This window comes from Marmota monax, unplaced genomic scaffold, assembly GCF_021218885.2.
Source record: "Marmota monax isolate L192 unplaced genomic scaffold, Marmota_monax_Labrador192_F-V1.1 WCK01_AAM20220418_F8-fsc00168, whole genome shotgun sequence".
In the NCBI taxonomy this organism is placed as follows: domain Eukaryota; kingdom Metazoa; phylum Chordata; class Mammalia; order Rodentia; family Sciuridae; genus Marmota; species Marmota monax.
This window is the reverse complement of record NW_026692492.1, coordinates 3,495,355-3,518,362: the sequence shown is the minus strand read 5'-3', so window position 1 is coordinate 3,518,362 and position 23,008 is coordinate 3,495,355. Positions and strand designations below refer to the sequence as shown.

The 23,008-nt window shown below is 59.4% G+C and overlaps 1 protein-coding gene and 1 long non-coding RNA gene across 3 annotated transcripts; one reads left to right on the top strand and one right to left on the bottom strand.

Moving 5' to 3' along the window:
* The first annotated feature begins 1,366 nt into the window (after positions 1-1,366).
* LOC124092108 (uncharacterized) lies at positions 1,367-2,749 on the top strand. The gene is made up of 2 exons (XR_006851522.2): positions 1,367-1,608; positions 2,670-2,749. It is a non-coding gene; the product is annotated as an uncharacterized LOC124092108 (long non-coding RNA).
* A 4,136-nt stretch (positions 2,750-6,885) lies between these two features.
* Crlf2 (cytokine receptor like factor 2) lies at positions 6,886-15,225 on the bottom strand. 2 transcript variants are annotated; one of them, XM_046443452.2, is made up of 8 exons: positions 15,030-15,225; positions 11,949-12,051; positions 10,990-11,150; positions 10,261-10,394; positions 9,182-9,344; positions 8,773-8,893; positions 7,926-8,010; positions 6,886-7,600 (listed from the first exon to the last, which is right to left on the bottom strand). In XM_046443452.2, the coding sequence occupies exons 1-8, from the start codon at positions 15,115-15,117 to the stop codon at positions 7,325-7,327; spliced, it is 1,131 nt and encodes a 376-aa protein (XP_046299408.1). In that variant the 5' UTR covers positions 15,118-15,225; the 3' UTR covers positions 6,886-7,324. The 2 variants fall into 2 exon arrangements, with proteins under 2 accessions (XP_046299408.1, XP_058435062.1); XM_058579079.1 differs by lacking the exon at positions 15,030-15,225 and having other exon boundaries at positions 9,213-9,344; positions 11,949-12,180.
* Positions 15,226-23,008: the final 7,783 nt, after the last annotated feature.

Below are 23,008 nucleotides of genomic sequence, written 5' to 3'. Positions count from 1 at the left end.
GCCCTTGTCTGTGATTGACAGGCCCCTCCTGGGGTGGCCAAGCCGGGTTCCAGGCAATGCAGGGGGCGTCCGGAAGTGCCTGCGTGGCTCCGTATCTGTCGCATGTCCTCCGTGTCTGCAGAGGTTGCGGGCTGGAATCTGGAACTTTTTGTGTCACCTGCGCAGGCAGCCGGGACCAGGATGAAGAGAGCTGGGGGAAACGCAATTCCAAGGATGGTGCACGTTGCGGAAGAGTTTCTCACCTCCACACCGTGCAGAAGGGAGACCTCGTGACTCTGGTCTCCAGGTGCAAAGCTCATCTGTGCAGGTGCAAAGTTCACCTGTATGGGTGCAAAGCTCACCTGAGCAGGTGCATGCACCAGCATCTGTCTGGCTCCACGCCCACCTGAAACAGGTGCTCCAAACAAAAGCTCACCTGCGCAGGTGCAAAGTTCACCTGTAAGGGTGCAAAGCTCACCTGTGTGGGTGCAAAGGTCACCTGAACAGGTGCATGCACCAGCATCTGTCTGTCTCCACGCCCACCTGAAACAGGTGCTCTAAACAAAACCTCACCTGTCCAGGTGCAAAGCTCACCTGACCAGGTGCATGTACCAGCCTCTGTCTCCATGCCCTCCTGAGACAGGTGCCCCAAACAAAAGCTCACCTGTACAGGTGCAAAGCTCACCTGTAAGGGTGTAAAACTCACTTATTCAGGTGCAAAGCTCACCTGAACAGGAGCATGCACCAGCATCTGTCTGGCTCCATGCCCACCTGAAACAGGTGCCCCAAACAAAAGCTCACCTGTGCAGGTGCAAAGCTCACCTGTCCAGGTGCAAAGGTCACCTGAGCAGGTGCATGCACCAGCCTCTGTCTCCATGCCCACCTGAGTCAGGTGCTCCAAACTTAATCTCCATAACTGAAGGAACTCCCTGCGACACCCTCAGAGTTTCCGCGACCTGTCCCCTGTAACAGTGACATGCACACCTCCCTCCCGAGGTCCCCGTCCCTGGGTGGTGTTCTGCTGGAGCCCTGGCCGCCTGGCAGGAGGCTGGGAAGCAGCCCGCCCTGCCGGGTGCAGAGGGGAGACCCGCAGGAGTGGACACAGCAGCGCATTGTTCACCCTGGACCTGGACACACCCCAGCTCTCCGCTGGACCCGGTGATTTAGGGCCCCCTCTGCCCGGCCCCTGGGCGGGCCTGGAGGAAGGGCAGGTGCTGCACAAAGGCTCCCCCCACTTCCCGGCTGCTGGGCGGGAGGAGGACGGCGGCCCCTGCCCCCGCCGACAGGTCCTCTTTCCACTCTCCTTAAAAGCACAACCGCCTTTGATCTGCCCGTCACCCTGTGAAACCTGAGACCTGTTCCTGCCCCTTTGGCTGCGAGGCCAGGGGCCATCTGGTCCTCGGAGCGGGGCGTCTCTGGGAGTGAGTGCAGGGCGGAAGCCAAGGGCCCAGCTGCGGAGGCCCCTCGGCCACGCTGTCCCTTCCTGTCCAGTGCCCAGGGGAGAGGGGGGACACTGTGCCTTTAAGCCCTGGGTGTCCCTCTGTCCCCGACGGCCACCGCTGAAAGTCAGGCACCGTCTGTGGCCCATACGGAGCACACAGAAGGCAGTGTCCACGGTGAGGGTCTCCGGTGAGTGCAGGAAACGGTGGGCTGCGATTATGAAATGCACCACGTGATCATCCAGTATGGATGGCCTTATAGGAGAGGGCATCGATTATAAATGCATGATGCAATTATTAAAAATAATGCAATTATAAATACAGAATGCAATATAAAATATAGTATAATGCAATCATTAAAAAATAATGCAATTATAAAAACATAATGCAATATAAAATGGATAATGCAATCACATAATGCAATGCTAACATATATCTTGCAAATACAAAATGCATACTGTGATCACAAAATATAGAGTGTACTTGTCGAATATGCGATTATAAAATACATAATGCAATTATTTAAAAAAACAATGCAATTATGAAATACTTAATGCAATATAAAATGCATAATGCAATTATTAAAAAAATAATGCGATTATAAAATACATAATGCAATCCTAACATATATGATGCAAATACAAAATGCATACTGTGATTACAAAATATAGAGTGTACTAGTGGAATATGCAATTATAAAATACATAATGCAATTATAAAAATAGATAATGCAATTATTAAAAAATAATGCAATTATAAAATACATAATGCAATTATAAAATACATAATGCGATTATAAAATACATAATGCGATCATATAATGTGATACTAACATATATCATGCAATTACAAAATACATAATGTAATCACAGAATATAGAATGTACTTATGGAATATGCAATTATAAAATACATAATGCAATTATAAAGTACCTAATGCCATTATCAAAAAATAATGCAATTATTTTAAAAATCGTGTAATTATAAAATACATAGTGCAATTATGTGCATTGTGATTTTAAGACACGCAATGTAATAAATGCATGATATATGATCAAGATCATATAACCTAGCATACTGTGCTCATAAATATGCAATGCAATTATGTGACATACATCATGATTATAGAATATATAATGTGGCAGTGTAGGATGCCATGTGGTCATAAACTGCACATGATATTTAAAGATAATTATGTGATATATAATGCGCTTATAAAATAGGTGATTTTTTAAATTTTTTTTTATTCTAGCTCGGGTAATCATTGAATGCACAAGGAGATTGCAGACTCTAGTAACCTCATGACACAGAAATACATATATAAAATGTGCAGTCGTGCAATATTCGATGTAGCTATAGCATCTGGAACGGGGTTAAGTGACGCAAACTGTAACGTGACACAAATGCAACTGCATAACATGCAACGTGCTCGCAGACCACAGAGGGTCCGTCTAACTGCGCAACACACAGTGGGGCCACAGACGCTGATAATCTGGACGCCACAGAACCACGTGATCGTGTGGCCCCTGGCCTCGGGGCCCCCCGTAAATAGAGTATTTTATTTAGAGACAGGGCCTCCCTAGGCTGCTGAGGCTGGCCTCCAACTTGAGATCCTCCTGCCCCGGCCTCCCAAGCTGCTGGGGTGACAGGCGTGAGTCTCTGAGCCCGGGTCACGTGAAGGTTAATGAACGTGTGTGTCCACTTTTCTGCTCCTGGTCGGACATTAGCCACGTCCCTGAGGAGGAAGATAAGTTCTCTTGTCTCCTAGGACCCAGGAGGAGCACCCTCCTGACTCCCACGTCAGGAGTCTCCCCCGCTCTGTTGTATTGTGAAGGCAGAACACACACACTCACTGCGAGTGTGCACAGAAAGGCCTCGTAGAGACCCCCGGGTGTGCACATGGGGATACTGTCGTGCACATGAAGGACGGGCGCATGCACAGGTGGTAGACAGACAGACAGATGGCAGCTGGGTGGACGCATGATGGACAGAGACTCTGTCCTGCAGGTCTCCTCTGCACTGGGGGCCTCTGGGGCTGGGGGCGCTCTGGGGTGGGCTGTGCTGTGCGCTGCAGGAGGTGGAGCAGCCTCTCTGGGCCCCACACACCAGGAGCCAGGAGCAGCCCCACCCAGGGTGTGAGAGCCACCTGGACAGACAGGATGGGTCGATGACAGAGAGATAGATCGATAGATGATTGACAGGTAGGTAGGTGATTGACAGGTAGGTAGATGATGCACACATAGACAGGTAGGTAGACTCGGACAGATGAGTGGACACAGAAGCGGACACTTGGACAGCGGGTGGCCTTGCAGAGGAACCCTGTGGAGGACCTGTGGCCCCGGGGGTGTCCCTGGCTGCACCTGCCCAGAGCTTGTCACACTTGGGGGCCAACTTCTCTGCCACCTGGGAATGCTCTGGAGGCACCGAGGTCTCGGTCCCCGGGTCGGGTCCTCTCGAGGCAAATCGGCCGCTGACCTCCGCGCCCCTCCGGCCCCGCTGTCCGGTCTGTGGCCATCGCTAGCCCATCGGGATGGACACCGAAGACGACCCCTTAAGGGGGGTTCAGCGGACCTCCTGCAGGAACGGCCCCTCCCACTGCCGTGACGTCAGCCTCTCCCCGATCTGGGGGGTCCGGCCCTCGAGGGCCTCAGGGGAAGGGGCCACCAACGTAGGGGGCCTGTCCACACCCCCGGGCCCTCCTGGGCTGTCCCTCCAGGTCCTCCTGGGCTGTCCCCCATGTCCTCCTGGGCTGTCCCCCATGTCCTCCTGGGCTGTCCCTCCAGGTCCTCCTGGGCTGTCCCTCCAGGTCCTCCGGTGCTGACCCCCAGGTCCTCCTGGGCTGTCCCTCCAGGTCCTCCTGGGCTGTCCCCCAGGTCCTCCTGGGCTGTCCCTCCAGGTCCTCCTGGGCTGTCCCCCATGTCCTCCTGGGCTGTCCCTCCAGGTCCTCCTGGGCTGTCCTCCAGGTCCTCCTGGGCTGTCCCCTATGTCCTCCTGGGCTGTCCCTCCAGGTCCTCCTGGGCTGTCCCTCCAGGTCCTCCTGGGCTGTCCCTCCAGGTCCTCCTGGGCTGTCCCTCCAGGTCCTCCTGGGCTGCCCCCCAGCTGCTCCGGGGGCCCCTGCGAACGATGCAGAAAGGAATGACCCCCCCCCCCCAGAGGAGACTTCTCACCCCGAGTTCGTGTTGGCAGCCGCAGGTGGAGACCACCCAGGGGGCGGGCAGCGAGCCCAGAACATTCCGCAGCCAAGTCCCGGGGGCCGCGCCGGCTCAGGGCCAGATCCACGGGGCGGGGGCGGGGGGGGGGACGGGCCACCCCGGTGACAGCCAAGGGGGGGGGTGGACGGACCTGGGGAGGGCAGCGGGGTGGACGCGGATCCTTAGTCCATTTCGCTTTTTATTTCATTTCATTTTTATTTTATCCCATTTTTCATTTTATTTTTATTTCATTTCATTTTCATTTTATTTTTATTTCATTTTTTATTTTATTTTACTTCATTTTTATTTTACTTCATTTTAGTTTATATCATTCTTCATTTCATTTTTATGTTGTTTTTAATTGAATCGAATTGAATTTTTATTTTATTTCATTCTACTTCATCTCATTCTTTACTTCATTTTTTTTTACATTTTATTTTATTTTTATTTTTCATTTTATTTCATTTTTTTTTAATCTGATCTAATTTGATTCTCATCCGTGCGTCTCAGAACTTTGCACAGAGGGATTTTGTCGGAGGATTTGCCCTCTCTCCATGCCCACTAGGAGACTCTCGAAGATTCCTTGGGCTGCACGAGGGTCTGCTCTCTGGGCAACGGCCGGGGTTTTTCTTTTCTTTCTTTTATTTTTTTTATTGAAGGAAATGGAGATGGTAGTGACCAAAACTGCCAGCAACACAGACCTGGTCAGGCTCCACGTTTCTGTCAGAAGGAGAGGGATCCACGGGGCCTGGCCAATGTCCGGGCTCTTTTTCTTATTTGTATTTTTTCCTGTTTTTTCCTTGGGCATGAGCTCAGGGTCCTGGCAGAGAATCTGTCCCCCTTGGAGACGAGTGGACAGGGCACCGACTGACCACCTGTCCTCTGCAGGGACCCTGTGCCCACCCCAGGTCCCCCTCACAGGTCTGGGGTCCAGCTGTGCACAGGACCTGCCTCTCACCATGGTGTCCAGCCCCCTCCAGGGCTCCAGGGGGCTCCTCCTGCCTGTCCAGCTCCTGGGCTCCAGGGGGCCCTGGGCTGGTGGCCCCTTACTGCAGTCTCTGCCTCCGTCTCCACGGGGCTCCTCCTCTGGGCCTGTGTCCCCTCCTCTGTCTCTGGGGAGGACACGGCCATGGCACGAGGGCCCCCTGACCCAGGAGGAGCCCAGCTCAGGACCCTGCACCGACCACCTCTGCAGAGACCCTGTGTCCCCACGAGGTCCCACTCCCAGGTCCTGGTGGCTGGGACATGGACATATCTTTTGAAGGAAGGACCTTACTTAACCCACTAAAATGTCCAGACCCTTTCTCTAAAGAGGATCCTGATCTAAATCGATTCAAAATACACGGAAACCAAGAGCAAATTCAAATCAGGCAAAATGCTCATCAGACATCCGTTTGTGTCTTCCTGCACACACACGCACGCATGTATGCCCAGGTGTCTATTAGGTGCACGTGCATACATGTGGAGACACACACGCGCACCACGGTTCAGATCAGGCAGCCACAACATGCAGCTCGATTAAAAATAAAACAAAACTCCCCCCCTGAGTCGGCTTCGCCTTCATGACCTTCATGACCTCTGGGAAGGTCACGCTGGCCTTGACCCCTGTCCACCCGGCGGCCAAACAGACTCCTGCTTTACAAGTTCACCGAGAAAACAAGAGAGCAGAGCTCAGAGAGGTCAGGACACGGCCCGAGGTCACACAGCACCGCCATCCGGGGACCTTTCTCCCCCCCTCTCCGCTGTTCCAGGGCTGGACACGCCCGGGTTTGCACCCGGGGCTTTTCGGCCCCACCTGCCAGTCATTTCTGCTGCTGATCTCCAGCGATAGCGACTCCTCCGGGGACGAGGAGGGCAGATAGCCATCGGTGACTCACCCCGGCACAGCGCCGCCTGCGCCGTTGGACGAGGGTTTGTTGGAGGAGGGTTTTCGCCGGGCTGCAGAGACCCAGCCTGGGCTGCACCTGCCGGGACGAGCGACCCGCCCAGGGACAACCAAAAGGACGCGCGCCCCTGGCTCGGTGGCAAAGCCACGCCGTGTAGACGGCTCCTGAAACAGCGCGCCCGACCCGTCCGCATGCACGGTTGCTCAGGCAGCAAGCGCTGTCAGGACCGAGCCGGTGATTGACAGCAAGAGAAAGCCCGCCCTTCACGGTGGGCGGAGCCGAGATGCGGGTGGGTCCCGGGGGCCGGGAGGGAGTCGCAGGGGCCCTGCAGAGAGGCATCCAGGCTCAGGGTCCCCTGGGGTCACCGCCGTTCACAAGGGGCCCCCAGGGAAGCGATTCATATGCATTTAATTAATTAAAGCAATTAATATGCATTTCCCCCGACGCAGGTCGCCAATGTGGCCCAGACCGGGCCCCTGGGGAGGAGGTCAGCCATGAAATAGGGGAGCCCAGGCTGCACCCCTAACGCGCGGGTGGCCTGTTGCCTTTTTAAAAATGGGATTCGTCTCCCTGCCCGGGTTGCATGAGAAAAGGTCTAAGGCCCAATGTGTGGAGGGGAAAGTTGAAAGGGGAGGATTTGGGGGGGACACGGGGGGGAGTGGATATTAGGGCACCCTGGATATGCCCTCCCTTCGGTCGTCGTGAGTGGTGGTCCTCAGGGACCCCAGATTGGAGCCCCCCGGGGCCCAGGGGGCTCCGGTGAAGTCCTGATATTTCTCGTGTCCTTGGACATCAGCGTGGATCCCGATGGTGGCCTTGGAGGGGCCACCTCACAGCATCATGTAGGAGTTGTCACTCATCACAAAGGCGAAGTCTCCCAGAAACACCCTGTCTCCACCTTGGGGGGCCTGGGGAGGGAGCTGGGGGGACCCCCCCGGGGCCTCTTCCTCCCCCGTCTGCAGACACGCGGGTCCTGAGCTGGCAGGCGCCTCGGGCTCCGTCTTGAGCAGGTGGATGAGCAGGGCCTCCTCCGGGGGGGTCTCCGGCTCCAGGCCTCCCGCCTTGGCCAGCGGGACCACCACGTTCTGGGTGTCTGCGATCCACGCCTGCCAAGAAGGGACACGGGACTCAGCTCGCAGCACAATCAACCTCTCTGGGCACCGGCGGGGACGCTGTGCTCTGCCATCAGCATCTGGCAAATGGAGGACCATCGCTGCAGAGGGTCTCCCAGGCCCCCCACGCTGGGGCTGGGGAACCCCCAACGTGTATATAAAGAAACAAGGAGTTTTTTTCCTAGTTCATCAGTTACTGGCCCTTTTAATTAGCAGACCCCAGTCACAGAACTTAAGAGGGTAGAAGGAATGATTTCTTCCCTCTCCTGGGTTTCGAGGGCAGGGCCGGGCACCCCTGTCCGGTGGGCAGTGAGGGCACCTGGAAGTTCCCTTGGTGCTGCTCGAAGAGGCCGGGGAACTTGCCCTTCGGGTCCGGGACGCTGGGCACGAGCAGCTTCTTCACTCTGAGATGAGACAGAGAAGCCGGTGAGACGGGCTGGGGCGCGGAGCAGACCTGGGGACACCCCTAAAAGGCACCGCAGTGTCCCCTCCGTGGAAGGACCTGGAAGAAATCCACCTAGACAAGTTGGCGCCTGAGGCGTCTCTGCCGTGTCCACCTGTGACGGCCACCTGACCCTGCCCTGGCCTGGCCTGGCCGGTGGCACCTCGGCCCCAGGTTGAAGGGCGGCCCGGCCTGCTGCTGGGCGTTGCTATGGGAACCGCATCCGAGGAACAGAAATGGTACCTTGGCCATCGGCCCCTGGAACCGTCCCCACCGGGGCCGGGTCAGGGTCAGTCAAGGTAGAAGGGGCCGCGGTGAGTGGGCACAGAGAAGGACCCAAAGGGGAATCGCCCGAGGGAGCAGTTTCGGAAAGGTCCCTGGTCCCCCGCCCCACCCCAGCGATGGCCTGCTGGGTCCTGAGTGGACGGAAACGTGTGCTGGACGGACGGTTCGTCTTGCAACCAGACGGAGCCACCCGGGTCGACAGCTCGGCCAGTTGTGCTGGGGTCACACCCGGGGCTCCTGCACACGGGCCGAGCTGCACGCCCAGCCCCAGGGGCAGCAGAAGCCCCCTGCCCAGCCACCACAGCTTTGGCCATGGACTCGGCCGACCTCGAGTGACCCTCCAATGAGTCTGCCCCCTCTGGGCGGCTCCTGGACACAGCCGTGGGACGCTGGCCGGGACCCTGCGTGTGGGGGACGGCGGGGACGGCGGTGTCCCTACCTCTGCAGTCTCCATAAGGACAGCAGCAGGAGACACAGGGTCAGGAGGGTGACCGAGCTGGAGATGAGGATGAACTTGGGGAACCGCGTGCGGCGAAGACCGGGCTCCTCCTCGCAGGAGTCTGAAACCGAACGGAAGGAGGTCTGTCCATCTGCCCGTCGGTGGTCCGTCTGTCCACCAACCTGTGACCCATCCCTCTCTCTAACCCACCTGTGCCCCGCCCCCAGCCATTGGGTGTCCATCACACCCGTGTCGCCATCTGTGGTCTTGCACATCGTAGCTTCCATACCTTCCCATACATTTGCATATTTTCACTTCGTTTGCATATATTTGCATGTATTTGCATATATTTGTGTGTGTTTGCATAGATTTGCGCAAATTTGCATGCGTTTGCGTATCCTCCTCTCACCTCTGAGCTCCGCCCTCTGCCAGTGCGTCACCTGGGACCAGTCGCTGGGGGTGGCGTGGGGGCCGTACTGGTCCTCGGTGGTTTTCACCCGGGTCCGGAAGCTGTAGCACTTCTGGGTGTCCAACCCTCCGACGGTCACGTTGCACGTCGTCGCTTCCCTGGACTGGGGACAGATCGGATGCCCCCGTTAGGGGCTGGGCCGGGGTCTTTCGCCCTGGAACCTTGTGCGTCCGTGCAGGATGGGAGTCGGTTGGCCTTCCCACGTCCTTCCAGTGCCCTTTGGTGGCCCTCGGGAAGCCACTTGTCGTCTCAGCGTTCTCCTAGCGGGGGATCGTGGAGGGGTCCCACGTGCGCCCGTGTACAGTGGACCCTCCTTCAACCCACGCCTTGCTGTCGCCTCCTGCGCCTGGCACCTTAGTTTCTCAATAAAAGAGGCGATTTACGGGTCAGAAATGGGGCTACGGCTGGGCGCCGTGGAGCTCGCCCACAATCCCAGCCCTGGGGGAGGCTACGGCAGGAGGATGGCAAGCTGGAGGCCAGCCTCAGCAACTTAGTGACGGAGGCTCTGTCTGGAAAGAAAGTTCGATCTGGGGACAGGGATCAGCGGTTAAGGGTCCCTGCGTTCAGTCCCCGGTACCATATTGAGCTACCATTATACGGGTCGACTTTCAGTCGCTGAGCCTCGGGGGTGGGCCTCGTCCGATCAGTTGAAGGGCCTCAGCTGAAAGACGGAGAGCCCACAGAGAGGAAGGACCCTGGCCTCTAGACTGTCCCCCGAGAAACCCTGCCCACAGTGACGACCTGATGGGCTGACCCCATCCGTGCACGAGGCCACCCCTGAAGTCACCTCCAGGCCTGTGGCCCTAGAGATCTGGGTGCGAATACAGGCGTGGGATACGGATGCAGATGGACGGACGGATGGACGGATGGGTGGATGATGGACAGAGATGGCAGACAGACGGGCAGACAGACGGGAACCTGCACATAGGCCCCCGATGCCTTTCCCTGCTGGACGCTGACCACAGACACCAGGGAGGCCGCGTCCCTCGTCCCCCTCCCCCAAGCCGCGTCCTGCTCACCTCCCACTCGGCGTCGAAGCGGCTCCTGTACTGGACCTCGTAGAGGAGGCCCCCGTAGGGCAGGTCGGAGCACGTCACCAGGACGTCCTCCTGCAGCCACCGGAAGTGGACGTCCTTGGGGGAGCCGGGCTTCACTGCCGAGGAGGACCACAGACCTCAGCCCCGGGCGAGGGTCCGGCCGGGGGGTCCCCCGGGGTTGGGCCAGACCCCGTCGCGCCTCCCCGACCCCCGGCTGCAGACGTGCGGGAGTGGACATGTGTCTGTCCCCACGGCATGTCCACTGCAAGTCCTGACCAGGACCCCGAGGACCTGGGCGTCCCCCAGAGGGAAGCCCTCAGTCTGCAAAGTGGTCTGACATCTGTGAGGACCGGACTGGGGTCTGGGCGAGTTCTAGGTCCCCGTCACCCCAGAATGGGACCTGGTGTGGGAACAGGGTCTCTGCAGAGGTCGTCAGTGGAGGGTCCTGAGCTGGGCTCCTCCTGGGGCAGGGGGCCCTCGTGCCATGGCCGTGTCCTCCCAAGGGACAGAGGAGGGGACACAGACCCAGAGGAGGCTGAGGCAGGAGGATGGCCAGTTGGAGGCCAGCCTCAGCAATTCCGTGAGGCCCTGAGCGACTCGGCCAAAGATAAAAAATGAGAAGGTCAAGGGTCCCTGGGTTCAACGTGCCCAGCTGGGGGTCAGGGGGCGTCCCCTGGGGACTGGACGGTGGCCTCGCTCCTGGGCACTTACAGTAGTCGCTCAGCCACTGGCTCCTGGAGACGAGGAGGCGGCTCCCGTTTCTGATGGAGAAGTAGAGGATGTCGTCGCGCGCGGCCAGCAGGCACCCGGACGTGTGGCCTCGCCAAAGCGTGTAGTTGGTGCAGGGGCGGTGACCCGCGCCCCGCGTGAACCTGCACGGGGGACGGGGACACTCAGCCAGCGAGCAGCTCGGCCTCCGCCCAGGAGTGGCCGGCCTCGGACTCCACGTGGGCACCTCGTCCTCCCCTGGTGTCATGGCCGTGTCCTCCCAAGGGACAGAGGAGGGGACACAGGCACAGAGGAGGAGCCCCGTGGAGACGGGAGCGAGGGGCCACCCGCCCAGGGCCACCTGGAGCCCAGGAGCTGGACAGGCAGGAGGAGCCTCCGTGGAGGCTGGGCAGGGAGGCCGGGACCCGGGTCCTCGAGGCCGGGAGGGAGAGCTGCGTGGGTGGGGCACTTGCTGTGACAGTCCCCAGGTGCTGTGCGACCGCGCAGGCAACGCGCGTTATCGGGGCTGAGCCTGATCCGATCTTCTCTCTGTGGCTTCCTCGCTCCGGTCCCCTGCGAGTCTAGCCTCTGCCTCAGGGCTAACCTCCACCTTGCGATCCCCCCCCCCCCGTGACCCCCTGGGAGACCCAGAACGGTCCCCTCCCTGTTCCTTCAGCCGCGGGACCTCGCCGCGGCTCTGCCTCTTCCCCTTAATCTGCGGCGCCATCAGCCTGGGAACAGCCCCGTCCCCTGTTCTCAGAAATCAGCCGAGATCCTCGGAAAGACCCGACCCCCACGTCGCCACCCCCGTCCCCCGTGTCCCCCGTGGCGGACGCTCTGAAGCCGGGAGAGGCTCAGGGCAGGGGCCACGGCCAGCTGAGGTCCGCGGGCGCCAGGATTTCTGGCCCAAGGGAGACAGTTCCCACCCCAGGGACACGGGGCTCTGCGCCCAGGACACTCACGTGTAGAAGAAGGTCAGGTTCGTCCCCGGGTGTCCAGTCGCGTTCCAAGTGACCTGCACCGTTTCGAAGTTGAAGCAGGTGATGTGAACCTGCAGCCCTTCTCCTGGGAAGGGACAGAAAGAGGCCACTAAAGCACATTCCGAGCCCAGGTTGAAAAGAGTTCGGAACACACGGAGCCATGGCAGCCTTCTTGTCCTATGAGGACGCAGGCGCAGCCAAGATTTTTTTTTTTTTTTTTTTTTTTACAAAGTTAGTCCTTCTGGTTGTCCCCCCACCCCCCAGGTCTGCAGCTTGTCTTTCTGAGGTTTCACTCACACCCATCCACAGGAGTCTAAAAAAAAAAAAAAATGAAGTGAAAATTCTAAAAGTCAAAGAAAAAATTGGTTTTCAGAATGATTCTGTTACTGCGTCGACTTATCCTGAGTCTGTTTCGTTACTAGTTGTCGGGGTTGAGCTGTCAGTGCAGCTGGGCACGGCGTGAGGCGCACAGGACCCGCCACCCGACGGCCCTGGAGAAGGGGGTCTGTCCCGTTAGAGATGAACGCAAACGTCCACCCAAGACGGGCAGCTGGGGAACCTGGTGCGCCCCGGACCTGAAGGCCACCCCCGCCCGCCCCGGGGATCTGGAGTTCCAGGGGGTTCACGGCTGGGCCCTGGGCCACGACCGAGTCCCCCTTCAGACCTTGGGGGAAATGTCAAGCCGCCGCGGCCCGAAAGCCGCACCCAGAAAGTACAAGTGGCCTTGTGGCTGGCACTTCCCCAGCCCTGGTGACTCAGCCGCCGAGACGGAGGCCCTGGCTCGACAGAGAAGCACGAGGCCGGGGTTCCTGCTGCTGAGGCTCAGTGACCCTGGGGAGGCAGGTCCGGGCTCCCACCTCAGCCCCGGGTCCGCCCTTTTTCAGGGTTGAGTTGTATTCCACGACAGAGAGAGATGCCTCGATTTCTGATGCCAAATGGGTTTTTCTTTCTCTCCGGCCGCCTGCGGGGAGAGCGTCTGGGGGTGCAGCCGTTTTTCTGTCCGATTTCATTCCCTGAACGGTGCCCCAAACACGCCTGCCGCTCCCGCCATCCATGTAAAACGTCCTTAGCGTTGCTCAGGAGGGAGGAGGGAGACAGAGACGGAGGGAGACAGAGAGACAGAGAGAGAACCCTGGGGGGCTGATTTCCATTCTGCATCAACTCTGGGTGCGTGCCCTCAAGATCCCCAGCCGCACCCTCCGAGCACCGTGGAAAACACTGCTGCCATCAACAAGCTAAGGCGCTCAGAAAAAAACAAAAATAGTGGCCGGTTGGACTCCTCTGAGGTCCCCGAAGAGTCCCATTTGCAGAGATGGAGGGAGCCGCACTTCCCCCCCCCCCCCAGGGCCGTGGGGAAGAACCGCCCCTTGTTTGCTCAGCGGGGCCAGAGTTTCGGGTTTGCAAGATAAGAAACGAGTTCTGGAAACTGATAGTGGCCTCCAACGTGCTTCCTGCCCCTTCAACGGCCTCGAGAAGACGCTCTCGGAGGAACCTCTGAGGCGATGATGTGGGTTCAAGCAAGTTCACTTGGGCTAGGGAATTGGGGAGGCTGAGGCAGGAGGATGGGGAGGTGGAGGCCAGCCTCAGCAACTTAGGGAGACCCTGCCTGTAAATAAAAAAATAAATTAAAAAATTAAAGGGGCTGGGGACGTGGCTCCGTGGCTAAGCGCCTCCCTGGGCTCAGTTCCTGGTACCAAAAAAAAAAAAATTGTATTTTTATGGAATTTGATTTTTTGAAGTCTTGTGGCCCCACTCGGGACGTCAGGCTCCCTGTGTTGACCAAGGGTCAACGTGAGCTTTGTGGCCTTGCGTGGGCTTCGCATGACGGACCTCACGGTCTGAAGACGTCTGGGCGACATGCTAACGGTCACGTCTTGGGATCGATGCAAGGCGGTCATTTTTCTCATCGTGGAGTATTACTCAGCCATGAAAAGGGACGGAGCTCTGACTCCGGGTGTAACGGGGACGGACCCCGATGGCATGACACACAGGGACACAGGCCAGCCCTGAAGGTCACCTGTGCTCTAAAGGTGGGACTTTCCTGCTTCTCCTTCATCTTGTTGTCCTGGCTCCCAGCCTCTCCCCCACCCTGAGGGACACAGCCTCGGCCTCCTGAGGCCGCCGAGCCTCCTCCCAGTGCCTCCGCCGGAAACTTCCAATGGCTTCAGGTTCCAAACCTAATATTGTCCCTTGGGCATGTTGGAGATGTCAAGCTGATGGAAATGGAGGGCCAGCGGCCTCACGAAGACCCCTCGGACCCCCACCTGCTGCTGCGACTCCGCGTGACCCACTTTCTCAATTTCCCTCTTTTTTCTTTTTCTGTTTTGGTGACAGGGACGGAGCCCCGTCCCCAGCCCTGATGATATCTTATTTAGAGTCGGGGTCTCACTACGTGGCTGAGGCTGGCCTCCAATGTGCGATCCTCCTGCCCCAGCCTCCCGAGCGGCTGGGATGGCAGGAGACCCCCATAGTGTATACAGCAGGTGTCCAAAAGCTCCGCTGAATCCCATCAGCAACTTCCCAGGTCGGCAGCGGAGACCTTGTTGCTGGGGGCCTCCTTAAGTTCCGGAGGCTGGCCTCCCACGTGCCAGCCTCCTGCCTCAGCCTCCTGAATCCTCCTCCGGCTCTTCGGAAGCACCGAGTGCAAACCCGTTTCAGACCCCAACGCACGACCCCGGCTCCACCGCAGCCCCCGCGAGACAAGAGGCGAGAAGACAAACCACAAAGCATCAAACCAGCGAACCAAAAAACAGCGACGTCGGCGTTTTCTAAGAAGTTACTAGAAAGCCCTGGAGCCGGGGGCCAGCGTCCTGTGACGGGGGCCACTGCCCGGAGGCCGTGCTCCGGGGAAACTGAGGAGCGAGGCCAGGAGGGCGTGGGAGATGCCTCGGGAGGCCGAGGCAGGAGGACGGCCCGGTGGAGGCCGGCCTCAGCAGAAGCAACACCCTGTCTCTGAATAGCAGAAGAAACAGGGCGCAGCGGCCCCGTCCCCTCTGGGGGACAGGAAGGAGAGCCAAAGGGGGGACAGAACCCGAGAGAACCCGCGGCTCCGGAGCCTCTCACCCGCGGCTCCTGCTGCGTCCCGCGAGGCCACCAGGTCTCCCAGCAGCAGGACGGTGGCCGCGGCCCAGGGCCGGAGCTGCTGCCTCATGCTTGCGAGAAAGGGGACAGGGGCCAGGGACAGGCAGCCCCAAGTGTCACCTCCCGAGTGAGCGGCAGAGGCCACCGTTTAAAGGCGCCGAAAGGGAACTGGTTGCTCGCAGGAAGCAGGCTCAGTCACCCTGGATGCTCAGCCGCCGCGGGGGACGGATGGCCCCTGTCAGAGCCTGGCGTCATCGTCATCGCCCGGGGGTGGGGACGGTGGCCGACCCCAGGCACGGGGGGGGGGGGGGGGCTGCGGGAACAGGGAGGCTGGCAGGACGCGGGGCATCCCAGGGGCTGGGGAGGCTGAGGCAGGAGGATCGGGAGCTCAAAGCCAGCCTCAGCCAAAGGGAGGCTGTAAGCAGCTCACCAGGGACGGAGGCTGGGGACCTGAGGAGTCTGGTAAAGTGACTCGTCCCAGGTGACATTGCAGAGGTATCGGGAGCTCAAAGGCAGGAGCCCCAGACGGGCCACCAGAGGACACTGTGTGTCCAGCACGACTGGACTCTACGGAGTGCGCAGTGACCTCAGCCCAAGTGACCCCCAGGGCCCCGGGGGACCTGCACTGAGAAGGGCCCCGGGCTGCAGGGCAGGGACACGGGACCACGTGGAGAGCCACCGGGTCCCGGCTGTGGCCAAGGCACCGAGAATTCAAGGGAAAAGGAGGCCGCGGGGAGAAGAGGGACACACTGACCTCGGGTGGCCCACGGGGACAGGGGACACTCAGGGCGCCGAGGTCCCTGCGGGGAGTCCCCCCCAGCATGCGTCCTGCCGAGGCCCAAGTTCAAGCAGAAGAAGTGGAGGCCCTTCCAGGCTCCTGGCCTCTACCCCAGGGCCTCCAGGTCGGGCCTCCCATTTCTTGTTCTGCCTCCGCCTCCCTCTTGTGAGGACCCTGAGGTGACACCTAGGACCCAGCTGCACTGGCCGGGCCACCCGCTCATCTCCAGACCCCGAGGTCGTTCCATCACACCAGGGACCCTCCGGGCACCCCGGCCAAGGAGCTGGGCTCAGGTCGTGCCCAGGGCTTGGGGCAGGGGACAGAGAATCCACGTGGGGACGAGGACCCGGCCAAGCCTGTCGGAGGAAGGCGGGGGAGGGGTGGGGGCTGGGACCACGGCCACCGCCCTCCACAGGGCTCAGGGCGCTGCTCTGAGCAGGGACCCAGAGGGACGAGCCGGGGACGCCCTGGTGGCCCTGACCACGTGTCCCCAGGCTGCTGGCTCCACCTTGGTGACATTGCCCATGACTCCTGGTCCTGGGGGCTCTGGCTCCAGACACCGCCCCCTGGGGTCACCAGCAAAAATGTCCCCAGACATTGCCAGGGTCCCCCGCCCGGGGTTGTGAACTCCTGTGATTGACAGATGATTGACAGATTGATTGACAGACGGCAGCTGGGTGGACAGATGATGGACAGAGACTCTGTCCTGCAGGTCTCCTGGGCACCGGGGGCCTCTGGGGCTGGGGGTGCTCTGGGGTGGGCTGTGCTGTGCGCTGCAGGAGGTGGAGCAGCCTCTCTGGGCCCCACACACCAGGAGCCAGGAGCAGCCCCACCCAGGGTGTGAGAGAGCCACAACTGTCCCCAGGATTTCCACAACGTCCCCTGGGGGTGGGGTCACCCTCCTGCGTCCCTCCTCGTGCTGTCCAGGGGAAAGGACCAGCTCCTAGCTCCCGGATGAGACCCCCCACCTGGAGCGGTCACTTCAGGAATTTTACGAGAGAATGAAGAAAATGGAAAAAAAATGCCCGAGAAGGTCAGGGTCCCCGCCAAGCGTCAGCCGGCTGTTTGTGACACTGGGACGTGGGATCTGGTGACATTCCTGCTTGCGGAGCACAGTCACGGAGTCTCAGGGCTCCGTGGGGCCATTGCAGGAAGAAGAGCCTGTGTTCAGGGTGGACCCCGGAGGCACCTGTCCTCTGCTGGTCTTGAGAAGCTCCGGGTGCTCTTTGCTGGACGGTCACCCGAGAGCTCCCAGGGCCTGGGTCCTTAGGAGGGACAGTGACTCATGGGAGTGAGGACAAGTCCCTCCCTCCTGGATGACCTTTAGAGAATGTCAAAGGTCACGAGTCCCCGGGGACGTGACACACACCCTCCTGGTCCTCGTGGTCCATGCAAACCACAACCCTGACCACGCTGCGCAGCCTGACTCAGGACCCGGCGTCATCGGGAAGGGCAGGGACCGGGGGCCTAGGGCAGGGACGGCTGCGTCCCTCCAGCAGAAGGCCAGCAGCCAGAGTGTGGCCACGGGGCTCCTGGGGTGGGCGGAACTGTCCAGGCTCCCACGGAGGGTCAGGGTGGCCCCCAAGTCGGAGCAGGAAGGAAGGTTTCCAGAAGTAACTCAGGTGCTACCTGAGGGTCACTGTCACCCACGGCAGAGGGTGGGTGGGTGGAGGGTGCTGGGTGGATGGATTTGTGGCTTAGGGCCTTGCTACATTGCTGAGGCCGGCCTCCACCTTGCCATCCTCCTGCCTCAGCCTCCGCAGCCACTGGGATCACAGGCGGGCACCACCGCGTCCAGCTCCACATGAGACTTTAAATAATTTTGTGCCTAAAACACAGTTTTGGGGTCTGGGGGGTTTCCCAAAATGTGGTTTGGATGTGACATGTCCCCCTTTAGGTCACGTGAGAGACCACACAGGAAGGTTTGAGTGGACATGAGTGGGTTAGCAGAGGTGTAGACTCATAGTGGATTAATCCACTTGGATGGACTCACTGGGTGGTGACGGCAGCAGGTGTGGTGTGGCTGGAGGAGGGGGTCCCTGGGCTGTGCCTTTGAAGACGGACAGACAGAATGTTCTAGAAGGTCCACACACACCTGGAGGGTGGGAGGTGACAGGTGGCCATGGGGAGGGACAGACAGAATGTTCTAGAAGGTCCACACACACCTGGAGGGTGGGCTGGTGACAGGTGGCCATGGGGAGGGACAGACAGAATGTTCTAGAAGGTCCACACACACCTGGAGGGTGACTGGTGACAGGTGGCCATGGGGAGGGACACACAGAATGTTCTAGAAGGTCCACACACACCTGGAGGGTGGGGGGTGACAGGTGGCCATGGATAGGGACAGACAGAATGTTCTAGAAGGTCCACACACACCTGGAGGGTGGGAGGTGACAGGTGGCCATGATGGAGGGACAGACAGAATGTTCTAGAAGGTCCACACACACCTGGAGGGTGGGCTGGTGACAGGTGGCCATGGGGAGGGACAGACAGAATGTTCTAGAAGGTCCACACACACCTGGAGGGTGACTGGTGACAGGTGGCCATGGGGAGGGACAGACAGAATGTTCTAGAAGGTCCACACACACCTGGAGGGTGGGGGGTGACAGGTGGCCATGGATAGGGACAGACAGAATGTTCTAGAAGGTCCACACACACCTGGAGGGTGGGAGGTGACAGGTGGCCATGATGGAGGGACAGACAGAATGTTCTAGAAGGTCCACACACACGTGGAGGGTGGGCTGGTGACAGGTGGCCATGGGGAGGGACAGACAGAATGTTCTAGAAGGTCCACACACACCTGGAGGGTGGGAGGTGACAGGTGGCCATGGGGAGGGACAGACAGAATGTTCTAGAAGGTCCTCACACACACCTGGAGGGTGGCTGGTGACAGGTGGCCATGGGGAGGGACACACAGAATGTTCTAGAAGGTCCACACACACACCAGGAGGGTGGGAGGTGACAGGTGGCCATGGGGAGGGACAGACAGAATGTTCTAGAAGGTCCACACACACCTGGAGGGTGGCTGGTGACAGGTGGCCATGATGGAGGGACACACAGAATGTTCTAGAAGGTCCACACACACACACCTGGAGGGTGGCTGGTGACAGGTGGCCATGGGGAGGGACACACAGAATGTTCTAGAAGGTCCACACACACCTGGAGGGTGGGAGGTGACAGGTGGCCATGGGGAGGGACAGACAGAATGTTCTAGAAGGTCCTCACACACACCTGGAGGGTGGCTGGTGACAGGTGGCCATGGGGAGGGACAGACAGAATGTTCTAGAAGGTCCACACACACACCAGGAGGGTGGGGGGTGACAGGTGGCCATGGGGAGGGACAGACAGGATATTCTAGAAGGTCCACACACACCTGGAGGGTGGCTGGTGACAGGTGGCCATGGGGAAGGACAGACAGAATGTTCTAGAAGGTCCACACACACCTGGAGGGTGGCTGGTGACAGGTGGCCATGGGGAGGGACACACAGAATGTTCTAGAAGGTCCTCACACACACCTGGAGGGTGGCTGGTGACAGGTGGCCATGGGGAGGGACAGACAGAAGGTTCTAGAAGGTCCACACACACCTGGAGGGTGGCTGGTGACAGGTGGCCATGGGGAGGGACAGACAGAATGTTCTAGAAGGTCCACACACACCTGGAGGGTGGGAGGTGACAGGTGGCCATGGGGAGGGACACACAGAATGTTCTAGAAGGTCCTCACACACACCTGGAGGGTGGCTGGTGACAGGTGGCCATGGGGAGGGACAGACAGAATGTTCTAGAAGGTCCACACACACCTGGAGGGTGGCTGGTGACAGGTGGCCATGGGGAGGGACACACAGAATGTTCTAGAAGGTCCACACACACACACCTGGAGGGTGGCTGGTGACAGGTGGCCATGGATAGGGACAGACAAAATGTTCTAGAAGGTCCACACACACACACCTGGAGGGTGGGAGGTGACAGGTGGCCATGGGGAGGGACAGACAGAAGGTTCTAGAAGGTCCACACACACCTGGAGGGTGGCTGGTGACAGGTGGCCATGATGAGGGACACACAGAATGTTCTAGAAGGTCCTCACACACCTGGAGGGTGGCTGGTGACAGGTGGCCATGGGGAGGGACAGACAGAAGGTTCTAGAAGGTCCTCACACACACCTGGAGGGTGGCTGGTGACAGGTGGCCATGGGGAGGGACAGACAGAAGGTTCTAGAAGGTCCTCACACACACCTGGAGGGTGGCTGCTGACAGGTGGCCATGATGGAGGGACACACAGAATGTTCTAGAAGGTCCACACACACACACCTGGAGGGTGGCTGGTGACAGGTGGCCATGGGGAGGGACACACAGAATGTTCTAGAAGGTCCTCACACACACCTGGAGGGTGGGCTGGTGACAGGTGGCCATGGGGAGGGACAGACAGAATGTTCTAGAAGGTCCACAGACACCTGGAGGGTGGGAGGTGACAGGTGGCCATGGGGAGGGACAGACAGAATGTTCTAGAAGGTCCTCACACACACCTGGAGGGTGGCTGGTGACAGGTGGCCATGGGGAGGGACACACAGAAGGTTCTAGAAGGTCCACACACACCTGGAGGGTGGCTGCTGACAGGTGGCCATGGGGAGGGACAGACAGAAGGTTCCTGAAGCCCCTTGGTGCAGATCTGTGCCCCACCCCACTGGGCCCTAAATGTCAAACCCCACGTGTGTCACCGTCATCCGACTCCTTATCTGTGACTCAGCGCTGTCTGGCTGTGAATCTGCCACCTCAGCAGGACGCCATGTCCCCTGCAGCCTGTGGTTTGGTATCGGGTCCATCTGCAGCTGCTGCTCGGGGACACTGCATAACCCCTGTCCCTCTCCCGGAGGGGTTGGCACCTGAGCCGATGTGACATGCGTGCCCAGCACCCTGCTTCCTGGGGACCTGCTCGAGACCCCTGGGGGACATCTGGACCCAGTCAGAGTCCCAGGCCACCTGTGTCCCCTGTCTCTGCCGTGAGCCCAGGCTCAGAGCAGGGAGGACAGGTGGCTCTGTCCTGTGCCGGTGGCTCCTCTTCCTCCTCCTGCCCCTCAGGGTAGGTGACCGTGGCCAGGTGTGCAGGGTGCTGGGCTCCGGAGGCTGAGGCTGGAGTCTGGCAAGTGAGGCCAGCCTCAGGGACCTAGCCATGCCCCAAGCCACTCAGCGAGGCCCGTCTCAAATTAAAAGACAAAAGGGGCAGCGGGTGGGGGTCCGCGCTGCGCACCCCCAGACTCAACCCCCAGGGAAGGACAGAGAAGGTCCCCCCGTCGGTTCTGGTCACAGGACTCACCCGAATCACCATAAAGTTCTCGAAGGTCTCTTTTTCTTCCCCTGAAACATGAAGGGGCTTGTGTTTTAGGGGAGGGTCCAACGGTAGGAGTGGACGGGAGGGGACCATCTGGAAATGTCCCCAAGGACATTTAAATGGCACAGAAGGGAGTCCCCACGTCTGTGGAGCTTCCAGAACAGCCCTCTGCAGGGCGGCCAGGGGTCTCCGCCAGGCCCACCTCCTCCCCTCCTGGCCACTTCCCTCTGAGGGCCGGTGGCCAGCGGGAGGCGAGACGTCGGATGTGACAGACTTTGGGGAAGTTGACGGGGTTCCCTCAGCAAGAGGGTCCCCAAGTTCATCCAAGGTCCTGCAAAAGCCACCATGGGATCCTTCTTCCTGGCTGAGTAGTACTCCGTGCTGCGTAGATACCCGGTTTGCGTCATCCATCCGTCTGACGGACACCTGGGCTGGGGGCAGACTTTCCAAAGATGGTGCACGCAGGTCAGCGACAGCCAGGTGACCCGACCACCGGGGTGTCCCTTCAGTGCGCCCACTGGCCCATGAGCGGAAATGCGGTGTGGATACACAACGGAGTATGACTCAGCCATGAAGAAGGACAGAATGGTGGCATCTGCTGGCCCATGGAGCGTATTGAGGGGGTGGAAAATGGGAAGGGGACACTCTCAAGGGACACAGGGTCCTCTCAGAGAGGACAGGGACAGCGTGCCCCTCCTGCCCTCCAGTTTTATTAGGGTCCCAGGGAAGTTCCCAGAGAGCCCCGCCCAGGTCCCCCTCCTGACTTTTGACGGACAGCAGGGTGACATCCGACTCTGCAGTCCCCATGGCCATGGCCACTCTGGGTCACCTTGGTCCCTGCTGCCCTTTATTAGCCAGAGCGGGGCTTCCCTGACCCCGGGGGACCCAGAGCTGACCCCCTGCCCTTTCAGGTTCCAGCCTGGGGGTCTGGTGCTCCCAAGGACCCCGGGGGCATGGTTGGGGGGTGACTGGAGGGGTCTCGGGGTGACTGGGTCCCCAGAAATCCAGGCAGCCTCTCAGGACGGACCTGGGGTGGGGGAAGGTCCCAGAGGCTTTTCCTGCTGTGCATCCTGAGCGGCCAGAGTGGCCTTCTCTGATCCCAAGCAGCGTTTTACAAAAGGGCAGGGGGTTGGGAAGCCCCCAAGTGACTCATGACAAAGGCCACCTGTAGGTGTCCAGAGGTGGTGGCCCCAGGGCCCCGGGGAAGCCCAAAAGAAAGACCAGGACGGAGCAGAACGGGGAAGGGAGGCAGAGGGACCCGCCCCCGGCCTCAGCTGTGGGCTTTTTCCAAAGCCTCCATTTCTCCAGGGAGGTCCCCAACCCCAGAGCTGGGCCTCTCAGAGGCTGCGCTGACTTTCCGGAAACTTCTGCAACGGTCGGTCGGTTGCTGGGGCCCCCCGGGCTCTGGGCGAGATTTCTAGATTTTTCCAGGAATAGGAAGCCAACACCCCTTGAGGCCCAAGGGAGTTTCCCCTACAGCCACAGAGAAGGAGGCAGGGAGGACTTTTGCTTGAATTAAAATTAAATTTTTTTTTTTTTAAAAAAGTGGTCACTGAACTCGTTTTTTGCAACTAGCAGAAAAAGAAAAGTGACAAAAAGCCACTTGTTTTTGTCCACCCGTTTCAGAGCCCCCTGCAGGGACCAGCAGGTGGGGGCAGGTTGAGTGGCATAGGGCGGAGCCCTGGCAGCCCTTTTGGGCTCCTCCCCTTGGAGGCCGAGTTTGCTGTACTCTGGGGCCTTAACGGAGGCTCGCCCAGCCCCTTGGGCTCTGGGTGCAGTTGGGAGACCGGAAACCGCAGTGTAAACACACTTTCTCTCCTGGGTTTGATTGTGACCGTGTGACAGGAACAGGCTGGGTGCC

What these genes read in the sequence shown, in the direction of transcription:
- Crlf2 (XM_046443452.2), bottom strand. Translation starts at nt 15,117, where the DNA reads ATGAGGCAGCAGCTCCGGCCCTGGGCCGCGGCCACCGTCCTGCTGCTG. An exon ending in GCTTCGACGCCGAGTGGGAG is followed by an intron (nt 9,345 to 10,260) that starts GTGAGCAGGACG and finishes ATCTGTCCCCAG; the next exon opens with TCCAGGGAAGCGACGACGTG. An exon ending in AGCACCAAGGGAACTTCCAG is followed by an intron (nt 7,601 to 7,925) that starts GTGCCCTCACTG and finishes CCTTCTTGGCAG; the next exon opens with GCGTGGATCGCAGACACCCA.